This window comes from Stegodyphus dumicola, chromosome X2 (genome assembly GCF_044657685.1).
Source record: "Stegodyphus dumicola isolate Sdum_Otavi_A_Nest chromosome X2, ASM4465768v1".
NCBI lineage: Eukaryota > Metazoa > Arthropoda > Arachnida > Araneae > Eresidae > Stegodyphus > Stegodyphus dumicola.
The window spans coordinates 154,460,060-154,482,273 of record NC_140781.1 but is presented as its reverse complement, the minus strand read 5'-3'; the positions used below and the strand labels follow the sequence as shown (position 1 = coordinate 154,482,273).

The window sequence follows — 22,214 nt, the reverse complement described above, 5'->3', positions numbered from 1 at the left end:
GGAAATGTTCCTGCCATTTTACAACAATTTTTTTGAGCTCATTTGTGTCATGTCATTTCAGCCGTATAAGGCTAGTTTTGTCATTGGGTTAACCTAGGTGATCACCTGGTGGTGCTAAGATATGAAGGTGCCTAACTAATTCATAAATATTGAATTCTAGGTGAATGTTGCTTAATTTAGTAGTAAATAATTTTTATATGTTATAAATAAGTATATAATGAAACTTCTTGTAGGATCTCTCAAATGACTAATTCTGAAAGAACTGAAAACTGTAAAAGAAAAGATATTGAGCATTATTCATAATTATGATCTCGAAAATAACCAACTTTTAGAATACAAAATCATCTAGAGTTGTAGATGATCATTTTGGTGAGATTTCTTTGGGATAGCTGTGCTGACATTTGATAGAGGCATTTCTGTCTTCTTTACCTGCAAGTGCAAGATCCTCTTGTGCCAGCCTTAATCACAGTGGGTTTTTGCCATGGTTCAGAGTTTTCATTATCAGTCTGAAATTCAACATATCCCTTCCCTTTAAATTGTGCAATTTGTAATGATTTAGAGCTCCTGCTCTGCTGCAGTATTTTGAAGGAACTAGAAGTTTGTCAGTTCTCTATCACGTCAGCAAATTATTGTTACCAGATTACTGGAGCAGGATATACTGTATCCCCAATAATTGATGGATACTTTGGATTTTAGATCTTTCTTTAAAAAAAATGTTTAATGTTTGAAGAATTATTTGATAACTGCAGCTATCGAGAACTCTCATATTGAGTGAAAATTCACTTATCAATACATTTAGAGAAACAATAACGAAATGATTTAAGGAAAAACATGGTATTTACATATTATCCTATTGACCATAAATGTTGGCTGCCATCGAACCAGGGAAGGGTACTTCTTTGTTACAGCAACCCCCGAGATTGAATCGGCAATCAGCTGAGATATCTCGCCAAAATCTAGCTGCGTGTTCTTAAGAGGTTATCACATCTAGCGACAGTCCCTGCTAGCCTGGACTTTTCTGAGAAATGAGATTAACAATTAATGAGATTGCTTTAAACAGAAAGATACCTAGAAGAAACAGCTCCGGTGGAAGCAAAGTCCGGCTTATCTACGGAAATGATGTACCGGCTATGCAGGATTTTTTGAAACTTTGCCAAAAATGTTTTGTCTGTACCTCTGTCCTGGGTAGAGATCAACCAATCGGACAAAAGTTCTGCTTCTGAAGGATCAAGGGTAATTTCCAGTTTGGCGATGGCTGGAGTAGTAAGATCATGGATGGTAGAAATAGAAGCTGATTTCATTGACAAAATACGTAAGTAAAAGGGAGGCTAGCGATGTTCAGGATTTAATTTCTTCTGCTTCCACTGCACTTTTAAATATGCAGGAAGTGGAAAATAATACTGAAGTCCTACTTGGGAAAATATGTAGCTTCTATATGCAGTACAAAGTGCGAGATCCGAATGTCCAATATCCGGAATGATCTAAAATCCAGACCTCAAAGGTAACTACCAACTTTTTTTTATTTTATTGTATATATATATATTTAGTTTTATACATGCACATTTGATCCCCCCCCGCACATAATAAAATATGTGGAGAGTCCTGATTCTTAATTTCACTTCGACACTAAATAAAATACCTCCTTATTGAAGAAACAATCATTTTAGCATAAATTTGTATGATTAATAATTTGGCTTCGTAAGTGCCGGTCATACATTTTGAACCGAAACATTCCATGTATACATCATTGATTTTACACCTACTAATATTTTATACCCCTGACTCCAATCTGACAAATTATTATTTATTATATTTTGCTTTCATCACTGCATTTTTATCAATACATGTATTTTGAGTAATGATTCATGCAGCGATACCTATTTTTTTTTTTTTTTTTTTTTTTTTTTTTTTTTTTTAAATTAGTAATTGAGAAGCAGCATGGTAACCTTTTATGTTGACATTACGCTTGCTGATGATTACAGATTTAAGCTAAATACACTAAGAAATGTTGACAGGCAAAATTTCACAAAATTTCTTTCCTGTATGCTAAATTTATCTGAGAAATTATTAGCACAAAAAACGAAGCAACTTAAACAACTTGAAAAAAATGTTTAATAAAGTAAAAAAATAAATATTAATCTTTTTTTTTTGTAAATTTTGATACCCTTTAAATCATAAATGCTTCATTATTTCATAAATCACGATTTCATATTTTTAGTTTTATTAGGTATTTTTTCCATTTTGCCGGCGCAAGCGATAAAGTCGCCAAAAATAGTACAACCGATGCCAAATGGAATATTCTTGCTGCTAACATTTGACGCCTTATTTTCAAAGCACGTCGCAGCCATTTCTTATCAGATTGATTGTTTCTTTCAATACTGGCATACAATTACATATAATTTTTACCATATAGTTCAATTTTATGCACTAAGGCCTTTTGCAATAATTTAGTCAATTGGGATGCAATCACACCGCTCACCCGAATGCGAAAATTTAGAAAAGGCAATGTCAAGGGTTAAATTCATCAATTCTAATGAGAATGCACTAGCAAGGTAAAGCACTGCAGTTTTACATCATTTCTGAGTAAGCGATTCATACGAATTGAAATAATTCTTGCATTTAAACTTTTATTCCAAATTAAGATTTAACTTGAAATTAATGTAGATAATTACTGAGAGAATTAGATTTTGTAGCGTAGTTTACGTGAGTTGAGATCAGTTTGGGTCACGTGATATGAAACAGCGAATCAGGATGTTGTACAATGAAAGGCATAGTAAATTCTTAATGTCTTTTTACAAATTTATTGTCTTTTTACAAAATTTTAATCGATATTAAAATGTTTATGCTTTTAAAATAAAAATTTCTTAGAATTAACATATGTTAAAATTTTTTATGTGTAGTGTGTTGTCGCCAATAAAGTCTGCTTGGCAAGATTTGCACATGCAAAACGGAAAAGTACCTTTTATTATTTCTACATGCCATCTTACTAGATTTAAACTTATGATCTTATATCTGGAAAAATCCAAAATCTGCAATCGTGGAGGTCCTGATGAGTCCAGATCTGGGACTTTGTACTGTATTACGGGCTTGTGCGAAAGAGAGGAGCTAAAATTAAAAATATAGTAATTGATCGAGTCAAAGTTTTCATCATAGCTGACTTTAATTTCTTTTTCAAACTATAGAATATGGTTTATTTCATTGGGTCAATAATATTGCTTTCTATTTCTATTTATTTTACTCTATGTAAATTTATTTTACGCTTAATTATGCACTGAATAGGAAAATAAGAATTCGGTGAGTAATATTACTGTTAGTCTATATAAGTTTATTTTGCACATAATTATGATACATGTTAACATTAATAGAAAAATCGTTTCATGTTTTTATTTTGAGGAATATAAAATGTTTAAAGTCACTGGTCACATTGGAAAAGCATATTTCAACTTGATAATTTTTATCTACAAATAACAATAGAAAAATTGCAAAAACTCATTATCTAGTTCAGTCTCACTTTCTGTTAACATTAATTGTACATTTTATATACATATTCATATTTACTATTTGAGAAGTGACTTGAAAAATTGATTTACCATTCTGAGTTTTTTTTTTTTACTAGGTTACGTTATAGCATAAGTATGATTATAATGTAACAGCATAGCAAGTGAAATAGACATATACGAATCTTGTTAAAAGATTTAGAAAAGTATTACAAAATCAACACATGCTTTAGGAGTTTTAATGACAGATAGGATCTAATTTTAAATACCTCATTATTGTTAACTGAATGCTTTAAATCAAAAGATTCTTTGCATTATAAGTTTTTCTCTAAGAATATGTGCTATTTTGATATAGTATTTATGAAAATGCTGAAACATAGTAAAACTCGTATCTATTTCAATCATATTACATTTAATCTTCCATAATAACAAACAAGTTAAAAATGTCAAAAAGGAAATATTGAAGTGCTTCCGTAAGAGCGATACAATATAGAATTTGACACCAAGCTGAGTGATAATCAATTACTGTTTGAGTTTAGGAAGCGAAAATGGTAACCTAGCTGCGCAGATTTCGTGGAAATGTGTGTTCTTAGAAATGTCTCTTTCGATGTCCAGTCCCGTGTAGCGGAAACGTATGTGATAGGGATTTTATACCTTGCCTCCTGATAGTATATTAGCAATGGCTTTGTGTTACCTTGATTACCTTGCCGTGTAATCGTATATTAGCATGATTACCTTGCTATGTAATCGTATATTAGCATTGTGTTGCATTTTTGTTCTCACTGCATGTTCTTATATTATTTTTTTATGAGCTTTTGGAATCCGCATTGTTTATATAAAAATATATTCATTGCTTTTTTTTTTTTTTTTTTGTTAATTTGATGTTAACAATTTTTAATTTACTAACTAATTAGGTGGATGCCACATCATTTTTTTCAAGAAAGAGGTCTTTTACCTGACAAATGAGTATGCAAAAATGGCCACAACATGAAACTTTATGTTAACGACAAAGGCATTCGGAATTTCAGTGTTAAAAATTACAAAAAGAAGAAGGGCCTCTTTGTTGGAAATTGGTTCAGTGGTTCCAGAATATAATTCATCACTGCTATTAGATTTACATTTTCTTGGGTAGAGTAGTTGATGTCCACATAATGGTGTAACAAACAGCTTATTATGTGTGAAAGTGTTGCAGTTGACTGGAACAGTTACATTTAATAAAATAATAAGCATAAGGATTCTTGAAAATGTTCTTAGGAAACGACATGAGTATTATCGTTGTTATTGCATATTTTTTTTTTTTTTTTCATTTGTGCTTTAGTAGGCTTGGCAAAATTATAGCTGAGATTTTGGCACAAATCTAAAATCACCACATACGGTTGGGGCTGCTATAACAAAGAACTGGAAGTTGCTGGCAATCATGCCAAAATTGCACCAGCTGTTCCTGTGAAATTCTGAAGAACTATTTTTTTTTAATTTACTAAACAAGCCATTTTCGACCCATTTCATTTATTTCTAGCATTTTATTAGGCCCTCCACGTTTAACCCTTTAACGCGCGCGATATTATTTTTATGATTTTTTTAACAAAAAACTCTAGAAATTGAATATTATGATCCTAGAGACAAGTAATATATGAATTAAAAAGTGTACTCTTGCCCATTGTTCTGTGGGTGAGGTGACACTGTAAAACCACCTCGCATCTAGGACTTTGAAACTTACTGAGGTAGTAGGGGGGGAAAAAAACTTGCCTTTCTCCGTGCACATTTCCAATAAATGACAAAAATTATGAATTTAAAAAAAATATATGTAAGAATTGCATAATGTATAATTTTTTTACATTATTTTACAAAGTAAATCATCAGGAAAATTTAAAAATAAACGTTTATGTAATTTTTCTATAGCAGTGAAAATATAAGTACCTACATAATAAGGACGTTTGGTAAATGGATAAAAAAAACTCAGTAAAATAAAAATAAAAAAAGTCTCTCTCTCTCTCTCTTTTTTTTTTTTTTTTTTAAATTTCAAAGAAAAAAAAAATTTTGTGACTGTTCAAAGCATGTTTTGTCATTTTGGTACATGTATAGACCAACATTGCATGTTTCGCACATGTATCTCCTTCTATGAAGTTTCTTCCTTGTGCTACAAAATGTACACTTCCTGGATCTAAATTTCACTGTTATATGTTCAGCGTTATTTAGTTTCTTTTCATTTGGCACATGAAATTTTTGGGGTTTTTTTTGTTAATGGGAAGGGGGGGGCTTGGTCTTTTTGGCTTTGGTACGGATCATTCGTTTCTTATTCGTAGTTGTTATATTCATATTTCATCCCAAAATATTCAGAAAATATTTTTAATTTAAATAAAACTTTATGTGATTTCTATTATAGCAAAGTATATTTACACTAAATTTAAACCATAGGAAATAGTTTATAAAATTACAATACTAGCTTGGGGAGCAAGTGTGTTGAGGTCAGAGAAAAATCTCTGGAAAAGAAAGACCTTTTTACTGGGCAGGTGCATATATATTTTAGTAATAAAATAACTCTGTGGTTTCAAAACAACTTATCTATATCTGGGTAAAAATAAACATTCCTATTTAAGAAGAAAGCAAATGCCATTGTGAAGAGCAGGGATTTCGAGGTGTGACCACCGAGCATCTAGAGCAGTGTTTCCCAACCTTTTTTTCCTTGCGAACCAAAAGAAAAATATGAAAAAATTTGACGAACCCCCTATGTAGTCGTTAATGACAGGTAAAAAAAAGCATTAAAATTTGATAGAATATATATTTTTCATATTGCAGAATTATTAATTATATTAATCGTGAAACATTTAAATAAAACATTAATAAGACTAAAATGATGGCTATAAAAGTTGAAAACAAGATAAATTTAAGAAACTGGTACTTATGTTTTACATTTGGAAAAACTCTTAATGGGATATTTGTGACTGTTTGATAGAACAAAGCAATTCAAAGTTAGGCTCAATATCTGACAATTTCAGTCTTAGATCAGGTTTTGCATTTAACCTGTTTCTGTATTTACCTTTCAGATAAGTATATGTTGAAAAATCCTTTCTTGCATAGATATGTTGTGCAAAATGGTAATAGAACTTCAATGGCTTTTTTTTGACAGAACAGGATATTCATTTTGTATACTGAGCCAGAAGTCAATTAAAGATTGATCTTTAAAAATTGCTTCTAGAGAACTGTCACAAGATAACTCTATGAGTTTTTCTTTGTCCAGTATATTTAGAGAGGTTTCTGAACTTGCATTTCCTCGAAATGGATTACGTGTCCAGTTGTTTGAGATGGATATATTCCATCCGTTGGGAAAATAGTCATTGAAAGTTAATCAAATGATGTTCACATATACTCCTTTTAATGGGAAGTTCAGATGTTCACATATACTCCTTTTAATGTTTTCATCAAGTTAAGTTGAATTTTCTGATAAAAAAGTGCTGACAGAATCGAAACATTCATACTCAATTATCTGCAGGCATTGAATCCAAAAATTGATCTTTTTCAACATAGCCTCAATTCTGTCATGTACACTGAAAATGGTGACACTCTCGCCTTGTAAAGACATATTTAATTCATTCAGTTTACAAAAAATGTCAGCTAAATACGCAAGCTTTTGCGGCCAAAGAACATCAGATATACAAGAAGACAAATGAAACGGATGATCAATAAAAAAATGCTTGGACTTCAATTCAAACAAACGCGTCAAAACTTTACCACGGGAAAGCCATCTAACTTCTGTGGGAAGTAGTAAAGAAACGGGGAAGCTTCCAAAATCCTCATAAAGCCTACGGAATAGACGGCAATTTGTAGCACGCAATTTTATAAAGTTCACAATTTTCACAGCATCACTTAAAGTAGTAGATAACTCTGCAGGAATACGCTTACATACTAAAGCCTTGTCTATGAATACAACAATGAGTCCTTTGAATTTTCTCGTTGATCTTCTTCACCCATGCCACAAAACCAGAAAATTTTCCTGTCATTGATTTTGCACCATCTGTACACATACCCACACAATAAGACCAGCTTATTCCATTCTTTTCAAAGTACCCATTGATCATATCGAAAATCGCTTCTCCAGTTGTGTAGGTTTTCAAAGGGTTTGCAAATAGTACATCTTCTTGAACAATATTCGTAAAAAGATATCTAACATAGACAAGCAAGACTGCGGCATTTGTTACATCCATCGATTCGTCGAGTTGAATTGCAAAATAATTATTCTTTTTAGAAGTTCGTTCTCCACATAATTAGCCAAGTCATTAATTATACGCGACACTGTGTTGTTTGATAAGGGAACTAGCTCAATTTTCTTTGCTGCCTTTTCCCCAAGCACACATTTGGCGATATCTTTCGCACATGGTCCAATTAAATTTTCTGCTATTGTATGTGCTTGTCAGGATCTTGCAATTCTATAACTTACTCGAAATGATGCTTCAAGGGCCATTTTACTATCTTCGTTTGAAGTCAAGAAAGAAGAAAAGAAAGGCTACACTTTTTGATATCTGCTAAGTTTCTTTTGAAATATTCAAGAGGTTTATCTTTGTGTGTCGGATGTTTTGTTTCAATATGTCTACGGAGAAGTGATGATTTTAAACTGCTGTTAGCAAGAACTTCGTTACATACAACACAAATCTTGCAATTCTATAACTTATTCGAAATGATGCTTCAAGGGCCATTTTACTATCTTCGTTTGAAGTCAAGAAAGAAGAAAAGAAAGGCTACACTTTTTGATATCTGCTAATTTTCTTTTGAAATATTCAAGAGGTTTATCTTTGTGCTTTGGATGTTTTGTTTCAATATGTCTACAAAGAAGTGATGGCTTTAAATTGCTGTTGGCAAGAGCTTCGTTACGTATAACACAAAGCGGTTTAGGTTCCGACTTATCCCTAGTAAAATGAAAACCCAATTGTAGATAGTCACGGTCATATTTTCGCTTTTTCACTTTTCTATCATCATTTCCTTTGTTTTTCGTCTGGTGAAACGGTACCTCACTACTGCTTTCAGTACTATCATCTCGATTATCATGTCTCGTTTCTAAACGACCCGTTTTTAACCGTTGATCCATAATAAAAATAAGCTGTAATAATAATTAAATTAATAATTATTAAGTCATTTACACAAAACCTTGACAGTCACAGTATCACTTTGTATTGTAAAAAAAAAAAAAAAAATATTACATAGAAGGGAAAACTGCTGCAATGATTTTAAAAATAAAGCAAAACATGATTCTAATCACATTGATAAAATGTTTTAAATATAAATAAATGTTTGTAATAAAAAGAGAATAGTATTTGGTTACTTGAATAAGAGGAATAAATTATAATGTATAAAATTGTTGATATAATTTGATATTGATGAAGTAATTTTGAAAAACAAATAAGGAAAAAAGAAATGAAAATATTGAAATTTATCATAGATTTCTTAACAAACAGGCAGCGAACAATCTGTTTTACAGTGGGTGTGTTCTTTAATTTTTTTCTTTTGATTTTAATGTCGTTTTAAAAAATCCGCCATTACAATATTATTTTCGCGAACCCCTCGTGCAAACACTGCAAACCCCAAGGGTTCGCAAACCACCGGTTGGGAATCACTGCTCTAATGCTAGTGGTGCAGTGGTCATGCCTTGAAACCACAAAGCAAATGTCATACATATAGAGGGTTTTCTTTGTATATGCAGTTTAATTATTGCTATTTTTTTATTGTTTATGATAGAAGTCATGATGTGCGATGAATAACTTTTGAAATTTAAAGTTGTTTATATTAATAAATGGAAGTTATTTTGTTTCATTGAAAATGAATTTTAAAAGGCATCCAATTTGAAGTACTAAGACCTAAAACATGTATTTCGGAAAGAAGAGGAGAAAAAAATCCGAAAATTGGTGGTTTCAAGGCGCGACCACCACGCGTCAAAGGGTTAATGGAAGCTCTGTTTTGATTGCTATGGGTATAAACTTCCTGCAGTTATTGTTCCAATCTATGACTATTTTCTTGGCCATATTTAACTAACCACATCATGTTCATTAATATATATATGTATATATATATATATGTAAAATATAAAAAAATACGATGGCTTTGCTCTTTGCGAACCAGCAACCTTTAATTAATTTCTGCAATTTAGGATCTTCCCCCTAGACCAGTACCTTCTAGAATTTGCAAGCCTATTACATAACCGCTACTGTAAATACTGAGTACGCGCCATTTTCCAGTCAGACTGCTTCTTAATATCGTTGCTACTCTGTCTATCTTTCCTTCCTTTGTTAGAATTAGTTATGACGCAGAAAGTTTAAATTCAATCCTACTTAGTTAAAATTACTATGGATACGTGTAATTTAGAGAGTTTCATATAAAATGAAAATGATCTGCTAATTGGATTAAATAAAAATGGGCAATTAAAAGCTAAATCAATTTATGTCGTCTTTGGATATTCTCCTTACCACTCTGCAAAAAGCCATGCCTGAACTTTGATGCCAAGCTTCATCATGATGGCCAAAATATCACATATAATTTTTATGGTAGGATCTCATAACTTTGAAAGTAATTCCCTGTTTGCTGCTCCATAGAAGGTACAGCTGAAATTGTAATATTTTTTGTCCAAAATGCAAGAAAAAAAAATGCAGCAATAACAGTTGATTTATATCCATGCTCATAAAAACAAAAATTGGCTCATTGAGAATTCCTCAGGGTTACATCAGATGGAAAGAGATGTTGTGAGTTTGTTATTATGTCGCATGTATCCACAACTGATGCAAAATCATGCTGCTTGGCCACGGCTTCATGGTTGACAAGAAAATACATAAGTTCGAAAAAGTGTTTTCATAGTGTATCGTAGAAAGCGGAAAAAAGATGTGAAGTTTTCTTAATTTAATGTTTGTTTTGACATCAGACACGTTTTATGCTCAAATACATTTTTTGTTCCTTTTATAGCATCAAATACATGCTTTTTGCTTATTTGCATAACACTAGGTTAATTCCCTTCTGCAATGAAAGGATGTCTCAATAAATAAATAAAAAATGACATTAAACTCCTGATAACATAAAAAATTAAAGCTAATAGGTAGCTTAACAGTAGAGGGTGCCTGTTAGTCTAAAAAAATGTTTAAAATACACTTCTTTCTCGGATGAAACAAAATTCAGTCTGTATAAAGCTTGATGATAAATTGATGGTTGGACCGTACAAAGCAGATTTTTTTATCTGATGCATTTCTTACGTTAAGTTTGTCATGTCTAATCACAACTTTTAGCACAGTATATATTAGTCATCAGAAAATTGTAAATAAAATTGAGTACTAGAGTGTATCAAATAATGTTATGACAGATCAAGAATAATATCTCATGAAGCATTGCATATTTCAGTACGATTCAGTTTACAGAGTCTAATGCTAATCAATACCTGAAAATCGCAGCTTGCATTAATTTCTTTGCCATGCAGATTTCAGACTGTAACAAAACTAGATTATTCTGTTTGTTGTTGTTATCATTATTATTTGAGTGCAGTTAAAACATGATTGCAGGAGCTCCTTATAAAGGTAAAAAATAATAAAGGTGAATAATTTCCTAGAAAATTATTCGTATGGCTCTGCAGTGAAAAATGGAGATGTAAAGAGAGAGAAGAATAAACATTATGGAAATGATATGAAAAATTTGTGTAGAATATTTTAAGTCTTTAGTTGTGAAACAGTATGCAACAAGAAGTGCCAGAAATGGGTTATCTAAATACAGGAGAACCCAAATTATCAGAGTGCTTACTGTCTGAATAAATCAGTACAAACATAATGCAATTTTTTTTTAATAATGTAACTGTAATTCATAAAAGCTTTGCAGATATTTCACAAAACATATGGAAGATCCAGATTTCTCTTGTGATATATTTTATGAATGCCATCAAAACAGCATTTTCCGTAATTGATTTAATCAATGCATTTGTTATTTGAATGGAGTATGTGGAAATTTTGAACTGTAAATCAATGATTTAGAAGGAAGCTCATTTATTTTTAAAGCTTTTTCATTTTATTTTGCAAATATCCTCTGTACAAGATGAATAAAAATTCAAGGAAAATTAAAATAGTTACAGTAATTATCAAAAGCCACCATGAATTTAATCTTTCAAATATTTAGATCTCAATTTTACATGGGCATTGTCAGTCATTTGTAAGTGCTGAGGTGATCTAGAGAATATTATTGGTCCAAGAGCAATAAAGGATTATAGAGAAGATAGTGACAATAACAAAACATTGTAAGTACTTGCATATTAGCCCAATCACCTTTGGTGACAGTTTCGGGAAGAAAAGAAGTGATGACTTTTTTCAATAAACCCCCCTTAACACGAATTTGTTAGGTGTTGCAGGTGAACACTTGGTTAACATGAACAAAATTTCTGTCCTGGCTATGATGTGTATGATCTTACAGGACGTTTTATTGGTTAACATGAATTATGAACTGTTTTTAATCCATTGCATAATTTATCATTTAACATGAACTGTCAAAGATTGTCATGTTTTTTCCTGTTGTTTCTTTGTGAGTGCGACATTTAGAAATGTTCTGTCCCATTTAATTGAAAATCTCACAGAATGTGCTGTATTCTTGAAAACATAGCCAGCACAAGTGACATTGTTTGGCAATTGCGGTCATTGTGTCATGAGCTTCAACCAACAAATGCACTTTTGTGTTTAGATGTGCTTTTTTTTTATTTTTTAAAAGTTGAATAATATGGCTAATGTTAAATCTTAAGTAATTTTGAATTAATCGCATAAAGTTACTTGTCTTCTTCCAATGGTCACTGAGCGATTTAGTATCTTCTCTTTATGGAGACATAAACACGAGCTTAGAGTGTGCTTGATGCAATAAAGGCTCTCGCCACACCCTTGAAAACCGTGTCATCACAATACATACAGAACTGTTTTAGCAGAGCCTGGAGACAGAGATGTTAACCTTGTTGATGAGTTAGGTGGTGACAACAGTACTACTTCACTGACGTGTGTAGTAGTCTACAAAATGTCTTGAACCGTGATGTTAGTTTTGAGGAGCTTATAAATGCAGATGGGATGTTGCCATGTTAGCTGTAGTGGAATCTGAGGTGTGAGAATTGTCATCAGAAAAAAAAGGAAGAGTCTATATCATTCTGCACACACCAGGAAATGTTACATGTTGTGGACACTGTAGAACGTTTTACTGCAACATCTGAATTGACTGCTAGTTTTACAGAAGCCATGAGTATAATTGGCCATGAAGTTACTGTGCATTTTCTGTCCTGTCTGCAACAGGTAAAGAAAGAAGAATTTTTCACCAAAAATTGATCTATGAATGCATTTTTTTCATGTTAAAATGTAGTAATGTATTATTGTAGTGTTTCCTGTGACAGCATGCATAAGATATTATAATACTTAGTAACTATATACTGTAAATAATTATTGTGTAGAAAAAATTATTCCAAAAATAAAATTTGAGTCTCCAGTTAAAATTAATTTTTTTAATATTAAATTTTTCATATTTTTAATATTAATTAATTATTGTGTAGAAAAAATTATTCCAAAAATAAAATTTGAGTCTCCAGTTAAAATTAATTTTTTTAATGCGAACTTGTGATTTTTCGGTTCCTTGAGATTCATGTTAACAAGGGTTTACTGTGATTGTAAAAAAATATCTATCACTTGCAAACTATCATTACAGATATAATATTTTATGTTTTAACTAGGTATTTATCCACCAAAAAAATCATTGAACCTACTTGCAAGCAGTCTTTTTTTTTTTTTTTTTTTTCTTTCTTCTGATGGAAATTTTGTACTGTTCATTTTAAGAAGAGATTCAAAGCAGCTGTTTGGTGTATTGATTTTGTGGCAAAAGTCTATATTCGTGCAGAAATTTTATTGCAGTTTGATCCTGTGTGAGCAAATCATGCAAGCAGATGTTTTAAAACAAAATCATGATTTTTCTATAAAAACTTTTTACAACAACAAAAAGAATGCATACAAAAACAGCAATATTAGTTGTTAAAAACTGAAGAATTGCTGTGCATGATTTCTGAATGTGTTATGTGCACGGTTGCCAACAGCTCGGTACATTCTGAAATTTTGGCGATTTTTACTAAAGTGGTTGCATTAATATGCAAGTACCAAATAGTCTTGCTTAAACATTAGATGTCACTTCATTATATAAATATTAAGTTGTTATATGTGCATATCAATATAGAATAAGCTATTAGATGTGTAAAAATACTTTGGCTAGTTTATATTTGAATTTACTTACATTGTTTGAAGATGTGGTGAGTGAAAAAACTTATTTATTTCTTCTTTCCTCTATAGAGTTGTGTATATAGCATGGAGTTATCTGATACAAGGATAGTATTGTCAAGGAGTATTTGAATTTATTTCATCCCATCTGCATCATGGGCAATAAATTTTCATGTTGTGCATGTCATAGCCCCATTTTTGACAGGAAAGCAAACCCAGAAGGAGGCCAAAGAATTTATTTCCAGGATGAGAGCATATCCAATCTGCAACACATTAGTGAAAGGGAGCCAGAAGGTTTGTAGTTTTAGTTCTAGTTATTTAATCTTGAGAATAGTATGAATATGCACTTTTTGTTTCTTTATATGCACATGGTTACAGATTGAAACATTAAAAGCAATGTATAGAAGGGATTTCATTTTAAAACTTGGTGCAAATGTGAGAGTGGTATAATTAAACAATAATTGGTTGATCTCAATGTAGATTCCATATGAAAAATATATACATATTTTAACACATCTGCCTGTTGGTTTCAAAGTTGAATTGCATTATTTTTACAGTATATAGTATGTTTTTTTCAAGAGATGTTGGTACTTTCATGACTAACATGATGTATGATGTTTGATAATGAATTGAAATGGTAAAGGCACACTTGACATTTGAGGAACTGACCTTTGGAGGATCTTGAAGGATGTTTTATATCTCGAGGAACCTGGCTACATTTGAGAATCTTCGTCCAAATTATAGCAACTTGTGCAGGAATCCCCATGGATCCCTTGTTCAAGCAACTATTGCCTGGCTACTAATGGCCATCAGTTGGAACATTCGAAGTGTACATGTATACGTGTATGAACATTATATTAAACTTAACGTATAATATGTATGATTATGTTAACTTAATTAAGTTTGGTACTAACAGACAAAGAGTTTTTCTTTATTAAAGTGTATATACATTTTTTGACGTACAATAAATTGCAATAAGGATATTGGATAAAATTTTGATTGTATTCACTGAGGCAATATATGTCTTTAAGTAATGCTTCAGATAGAATGGAGAGTTAAAAAATATGATTGTGATGAAAATGTTAGTGTAGTGGAAATAATCATTTGTCTAGAAACACGTTTACATTATAGAGTGATTTTAAAAACTAATTCTATTAATTCTGATATTTCTGTGTAAAACTGTTTTATAAAATATTGAAGGGATAGCTTTTACTGTAAAGTGGATGGGAAAAGTAGATACACATGTTCGTTATCGCGTTTATTGGCGGTGAGAAGGACAAGTTGGATCAATAGATATAGTTCGGTGCTCGCAGGCACCCTTTTGCAGAGAACAAAATCAAAATTTACATAAAGCATGAACATGCCGCCCACCTTGAAGTGCTATTTCAACATTCAGTAGTTAAAATTCAGCAAATTCAAAAAACACAATACAATATTAAAAGCATGATATAATACTTAATTTATAATACATATGAATTAAAACTCAAATTCGTAAATGACACAATTTTGTAATATTTCTTTTGACCATGCCATCTGAAGTCTTAATAGTCAAAGCCCTAACAATATTATCAAGACCAGGATGCAACTGAGTAATTCTACCTATTTTTTGTTTAGTTATCTTTTATGAAACACAGATCATTAACTTGAAAATTTTTAGATGGCAAAAGCCATTTTGGTCTTTGTTGTAATCAACATAGATGTTCTTTGTGCCAACGCTTCCAAAACTGTTGAACCATTTTTTTGAATATGTTGCCATCTAGTGAGATGGGAAACATTAACTTCAATGTAATTTGGTTCAGAAATACTTGTTAATGATCTACCAATAAGAAAATGACCAGGTGTCAATGCTGATAAGTCATTTGGATTATTAGATAAATTTGTTAGAGGTTGTGAGTTAAGACAAGCTTTTATTTGTGTGATAAATGTTCCAAATTCTTCAGATGTCAATCTTGTCTCACCAACTACTTGTTTTAAATTAAACTTTGCTGATTTTATACCAGCTTCCCAGAGTCCAGTCATATGTGGCACACCTGGAACATTTAGATGCTATTTAATGCCATTATCAACCAAATATCTACTAACGTTTTTGTTATAAGTTGCAGATCTACCAAGCCTTTCAAATTCCAAGAGTTTGCGTTTTGCTCCAACAAAATTGGAACTGAAATCGCTATATATATCACTGCTTTTGCCCCTGCAGGAAATGAACCTCTTAAGGGCTGCAATAAAAGCATCTGCTAAAAGATCAGTTACTAGTAGTAAAACAAACAAATGCAGCTATATATGCCTTGTATGACCTAGGGCCTCAACCCTTATTTGCTTTAATTTGAAAAGGACCTGTGTAGCCCATTCCACAGCGCAAAAACACAGGAGCAGGGGAAACGCGACTAGATGGCAAATTGCTCATCAGTGGATTAGTGACAGATGCTCTAATTCTGCAACACTTTATACATTTTCTAACTAAATCTCTGATAACAGCTCTAGCACCTATGATCTAATATTGTTCTTGACTACAAGATTGCATAAGTTGTGGACCTACATGCAAAAATATTTCGTGGTAATGTCTAACGATGAGATGAGTTAAAATGTACCACTTGGCAGCAAAATGGGATGCCTAAAGCCATATGCATGGTTTGCATGTCGCTAGTGCCCTTCTCCCTGAGAATACCTGAATTATCTAAAAATGGATTTAAAGATAAAATTTTGCTTGTACAAGATAATGATTAATTTCTGCTTAAAGTGTTAATTTCATTCTTAAATTCAACATATTCCATTAATTTAATTAACACATGCATAGCATGAGTTAATTCACTAGTTTTTAAAAATCCATTTACCTTATCTCTTAAATTTCTACAGTTATTTACAAACCTCAGACATAATACTATAACATAAACATGTTTGTTGAGAGAAGAATATTTATAAAATAAATCATGAGCGTATCAAGTGACTGGTAGCAGTTGTTGACTGTAAAGCACATCTTTGCTCAGGCACAGAATCATTCAGTAGTGATGCAGATGATGCTGGCTGAAAAGGAAATAAATCATACAATAAATCATGTATACCATGTAGCCACAATGAAGTAACCAGTGCTGATGATGACACACCGTGAGTTGCAAGATCAGCAGGATTAGTATTTCTACTCACTTGATGCCAATTTTACAGGAGTCTGGATTTTTGCTACTTTATTAGCGATGAAGGTCTTCCATTGGCTTGCATGAGATCCTGTCCAGGCTAGTACAATAGTGGAATCAGTATAAAAATAAGCTTGTGATATAGGAGTATCCAAAGCTTTACAGGTGAAGTCCATCAATTCAGTCAACAGGAATGCTCCACAAAGTTAAAATCGAGGAAGTAATATGGTTTTTAGTGGTGAAACTATTGTCTTGGCTATCACCAACTGAACATTTATTTGTCCAGTATCTAACACAGAACAATAATAAATTGCAGTGGTGTATGCCTTCTCTGAAGCATCACAAAACCCATGCTGTTGAAACTGGTTATCTGATTCAACCAACAAGAATTGTGAAATTTTGATACTTTTAATAAATAACATATCTTCTGTAAGTTGTTTCCATTCACATGCAATATCTGGAGGAACCTTTTCATCCCACTGCAACTGATGTTTCCACAATTTGTGCATGATCAATTTATACCGAACTGTGATCGGTGCCAACCATCCAAGGCGGTCAAAGGTCTTTGCAGTTGTTGAAAGTACTGTTCATTTGGTTAAGACTTCAGGATATGATAAATTGACTTTAAAGAAAAATATATCTGAAGCCTATTTTCTTAGAACAAATCCTGCACTTGACAACATCTGATTCAGTTGCATTTGTAATTCTATAGCGTCAGTAATTGAACTTTCTCAGGACATCAAATCATCAACGTAGAAGTTGCTAAGGCATGTCTTTGAAAGCCAAATGGAAATTATTTGCTTCTTCTATTGCTAACTGCTGTAAACATTTTACTGCAAGGTATGGTGCTGATGCAGTACCATAAGCAATCCTAGTTAATCTAAAATCCTGAATTAGTTTATAAGGTGAATTGCACCAGACTATTCTTTGAATGTGTACATCTTGTAGTATGATTTGCTGTACATTTTCTCTACGTCCACAGTTAGAGCTATTCTGTGAATTCTAAGACGAATAATTAATGTCATCAGATCAGTCTGTAACTGTGGACTAAATATCAATTTCTCATTAAGAGAAATACCGCTAGAAGATTTAGCAGCACCATTCAAATACCACTCGAAATTTATCACCATTTTTATCTGGAACTGAATCAATTCCATACGACTAAGTTGTTGATAGTTCTCCATAAATTTGTGATATTGACTGGAAAGAAATTTATTCCTAATAAAATGGCATTCAGTTTGTTGTAAACGATGTATAGCAACATCCCTAGATGACCCAAGTTCACTGCTTGACCTACGAAATGGAAACTTAACAACAAATCTACCTTTTGAGTCACGAGAAAAATTCTGCTTGAAATGATTTTCATACTCAATTTCTTCCTCTGTGTAAGGCTTTGTTTCTGAAATTTCTTCTAATTTCTAAAACTTTTCAAGCTAAAATTGAACATTGGTACAAATGGTATAATTAGATATAATTGTTTGTGATACACATTTCATCGTGTCGATGATGACTCAAACGAATGTTGATTCTAAGGCTGTTGACGAATGTCCTGTAGCAGTTAAACGTCCATGAAGCATTATCTCGCCAAATACATTTGTGCCTAAAAAATATCTATTGAGCCAGGCTGGAAGCAATTTGCATCTGCTAAACACAAGTATTTAAATGCTGTCAAAATAGACCTATCAACTTGATATTGAGGAAGGTCACATGTGATCTTGGGTATAATAATTAATGAATTAACTGAAATGCTTGCGTTTTTATAAAATGGAGATGTTACTTGTAATTGAACTGTAACTTAACTGAAACCTTACGAGTTTTTTTGTGAGCTCAAGCCGTTTACACTTATGTTTGCACTAGTACGCTTTAGGTGCAATAAATTTACACAGTGCTCCCAAATAAATGAACCCTGGCTACCTGAATCAATCACCATCTTGCATTTTTGTAAATCGCCATTAATATCTTTATCATAAACAACCGCAGTAGGCAATAAAACTTCTTGCGTGACAGGCACCGTGGCATTATTGCTGCCAATAGAAGAAGTTTTGTGTTCCGTCGATGTATGACATTTTTCATGAATTGAAGTTTTTGAACATAACACTGTATTACTTGGCTTTGAATAAGATTTACACATGCCTGCATGACATTTAAAAATGGGATGCGTTTTACTATTTTTCAAACAATTAGCACATAATTTATTCCATTTAATAATATCCCATTTTTCTTTAATAGGGAATTCTAAAAAGCTATCACATTTAAATAATAATTGAGAATGAGAATTACTCTTTCAATGAAGACACAAATTAGCCACAAGTTGTGACGAAAAAGCATATCTACCACCTGAACTGGGAGTTTTAGTTTTAGAAAACAAACTATCCTTCTCTTTCTTCTTTGAATTCAGCGAAAGCAGAAATTTTTGTGTTTGTTCACTCTAACGTCCATTCTTTTAATGTTTCGTGATCAAGTTTTCTTTTTAACAGAAAAATAATCATAGTATCTCAATACTTTACTGGCTGTTTAAGGATTTTTAATGTATCAATTAATCTCCACAAACCTGAAGCTGATTCATGTTTTAGAACAGGCTGTGAAATTAATTTATTTAACACTGCATTTGTTATTTCTGTTTGGTTTTCGTAATGTTCAGTAAGCGCTTTCCACGCCTTTTCATAATTCGCGTTTGAAATTTGAACTGATTGTAGTAAAACAGCAGCTTCACCTTTCACAGAAAGCTTAAGATATTGCAGTTTTTGACTGTCACTTAATGTACTATTACTTCCAACACTGGCAAGAAATAAATCCCTAAATGAAACCAATCATTGTAATTAGAAGTAAACACTGGCAGTTCTATGCGAGGGAGTTTTAAACCATTTGCATTAGCATTCATTATATCTTGACATTAATTAGTAAGTTTTCTTGATTCTTCATTTAAAGTAACTTTTAATACATCCAATTTAGAAAACATTTCATGCGTTTCTATTCATACTTATTAAATTCTGCGTTAGAACAAGTACCAGGAATGTTATCATTTAAACTGTTCACTTCAGCATCTAAAGCTCTAACATCATTTTCATACCCTTCAATGACAGGAAAAGAATTTTCTTGATTTTGTAAACTATTTACTTGTAAAATGAAACGAGTTAACTTACCCTTAATGATTAACTTTTGCTTTAAAATAGATTCCATATTCCGGCTGCTATTCTCACAATCCTGACACAAAATAATTCGTTCTCTTTGCATGAATATCCTGCTATTTTAGAGCGTTAAAAATGTCTTGACTTGTCATCCAAAAGTATTATGCTGGCTGTCGACGGACCATGTAAAGTGGATGGATAAGTAGACACACACGTTCATTATTGCATTTATTGGCGGTGAGAACAAGTTGGTACATTTGGTGCTCGCAGGCACCCTCTTGCAGAGAACAAAATCAAAATTTACATAAAGAGCGAACACTTGCTGAAATGGTTTATTTTTCTATTGTGTTCTGTAAGAATATGAGGTAAAAGAGTTTTCACCAACTGATATTTAATTTCATTTGCTTTTTAATGAGCCTTGTGACAGAAGTATTTTCACTTTTTCATTTGGGAATTTCATTAAACAGCTCATGTAGATTTAGTAAAACTTTATCTGTTTAATAATATATAGTTGAATATAAAGGGAAACGGCAAAATTGTCTATCATCTACTTGATGTACAGATGATTAATACTTCAAAATAAGACATTCTTTTTGTTTTGTTAGAAGCTGAAAATATTGGATCATCCAAAGTTGGGGAGACTAGCAAGATGTGGTTTTCACAGAAATCCACAGGACATGAGATTTTTTAATGATGAGATATTTTGCAGCCAGAATAGTTCTTCCCCCCAATGACAGGTGGCTCTGTTGTATCAGAATTTCATAAAATGGTTCGACTCAGCTACAAAAACCTCAACTTCTAAAATCCAACTCAACAAGGATTACAGTTGTTTAGTACAACAGCCTTCATTCATGAGTGTGGTTGTCAGATGCAGCTTGATGCTGTGTAAAGTGTTGCGAAAGTTGCGCTGCGCTATTGCACAAGTTTCTGTCAATCGAAACACCACCTGTCTGTAAAAAGTTTAACCTGGAAATTAAATCAAATTATTAAAAAGTCCTGTATCTTTTTATTCATTTTTGTAAAAAACCACATCATGCCATTCTCTATAATCTCTGAATTAGTGAATTATTGCTTTTTCTGGCACTTTTTAATTACAGAATTTGAGGTGACTGATTTCCTTATTCTTCAAAAGCAAAAACTTCTTTTATTTCTGACAAATAGGCGCTTATGCCTCTGAAGTCAAACATCTTTACTTAAAATGCATGACATTGTTTTTTGTCTTAACATTACAATTTGCATTGGTGTATTATTGTTGTGTGTAGAGTTCTATTTGTTGTACAGTATTTCAAAATATGGAGTTATCTTGTTGTGGTGTGCTTAACATATATATATATATTTCCATTTGTGGGTAGAAAAGATTTGGGCAAATTGGAATTGAACCAAAATTTTGAATTTCTTTCTACAGTACAAAATTCAGGATTCAGAACCATCAAGATTTCGGCGATTATGGATTATAGAAATTTCAATATTTTTTGTCACCAGTTTAAATCCTGTAAGATGACATAGAATTTATAAAATTAAAAATATTCATTATTAGTATTTCTTTAAAAAAGAGGCATTTTGTATAAAGGAAGATTTTTTTTCGTAATCACTGCCACATGAAATTAAATTTGAAACTGAAATGCCAATAGTTCTCGATTTCAAACGGTACTACAGATATTTGTTTTTTCGTTGATTTATGGTTAAGGCATTGTCAGCATAATTAAGATTTCAGTTATATCATTTTCATTTGACATTTCTTACTTTATTCCATTAATAGAAAAATTTTTCTTTTGACTTATTCATATATCTTATTTATATCTGAAAACATTTAGATTTGTGGCTTTTGTCATCATCATTAAATATGGTAATTGGCTGTATATTATGGCAAACATTTTTGCAAATATCCGCAGACATATCCTCTCATGATCTTGCAAAGCCCTTCTCATCAGATTTTTAATTAAATATTTCTAGAAATTTTGGATGTGTTGCATCAGTTTTTTTAAAAGTTACTTTACACTGATGAGCCAAAGCATCATGAACATGCCTATATTTTTCAAGGAACTTGTCTGGATGACGTTGAGAGCATGTATTAAATGGGAATGGTATTTAACTGCTGCTGGAGAAGGTAAGGAATCATTCTTGCACTTTTGTGAGTGCTGGAAAGAGCTGCTGATCTAAACTAATTTGATAGAGGACAGATTGTAATGGTCCGAAGACTCGGAACAAGTATCTCTG

At 32.0% G+C, this 22,214-nt stretch overlaps 1 protein-coding gene across 2 annotated transcripts in view; it reads left to right on the top strand.

Annotated features, from left to right (window-relative positions):
- The window catches only part of CycY (cyclin Y), a 116,248-nt gene that overhangs the window by 14,081 nt on the left and 79,953 nt on the right, over positions 1-22,214 (top strand). For both annotated transcript variants that reach the window (XM_085810053.1, XM_085810052.1), the window contains exon 2: positions 13,814-14,035. In XM_085810053.1, coding sequence (XP_085666179.1) covers positions 13,897-14,035 — 139 coding nt within the window. In that variant the 5' untranslated portion in view covers positions 13,814-13,896. The remainder of the gene's footprint in view (positions 1-13,813; positions 14,036-22,214) is intronic.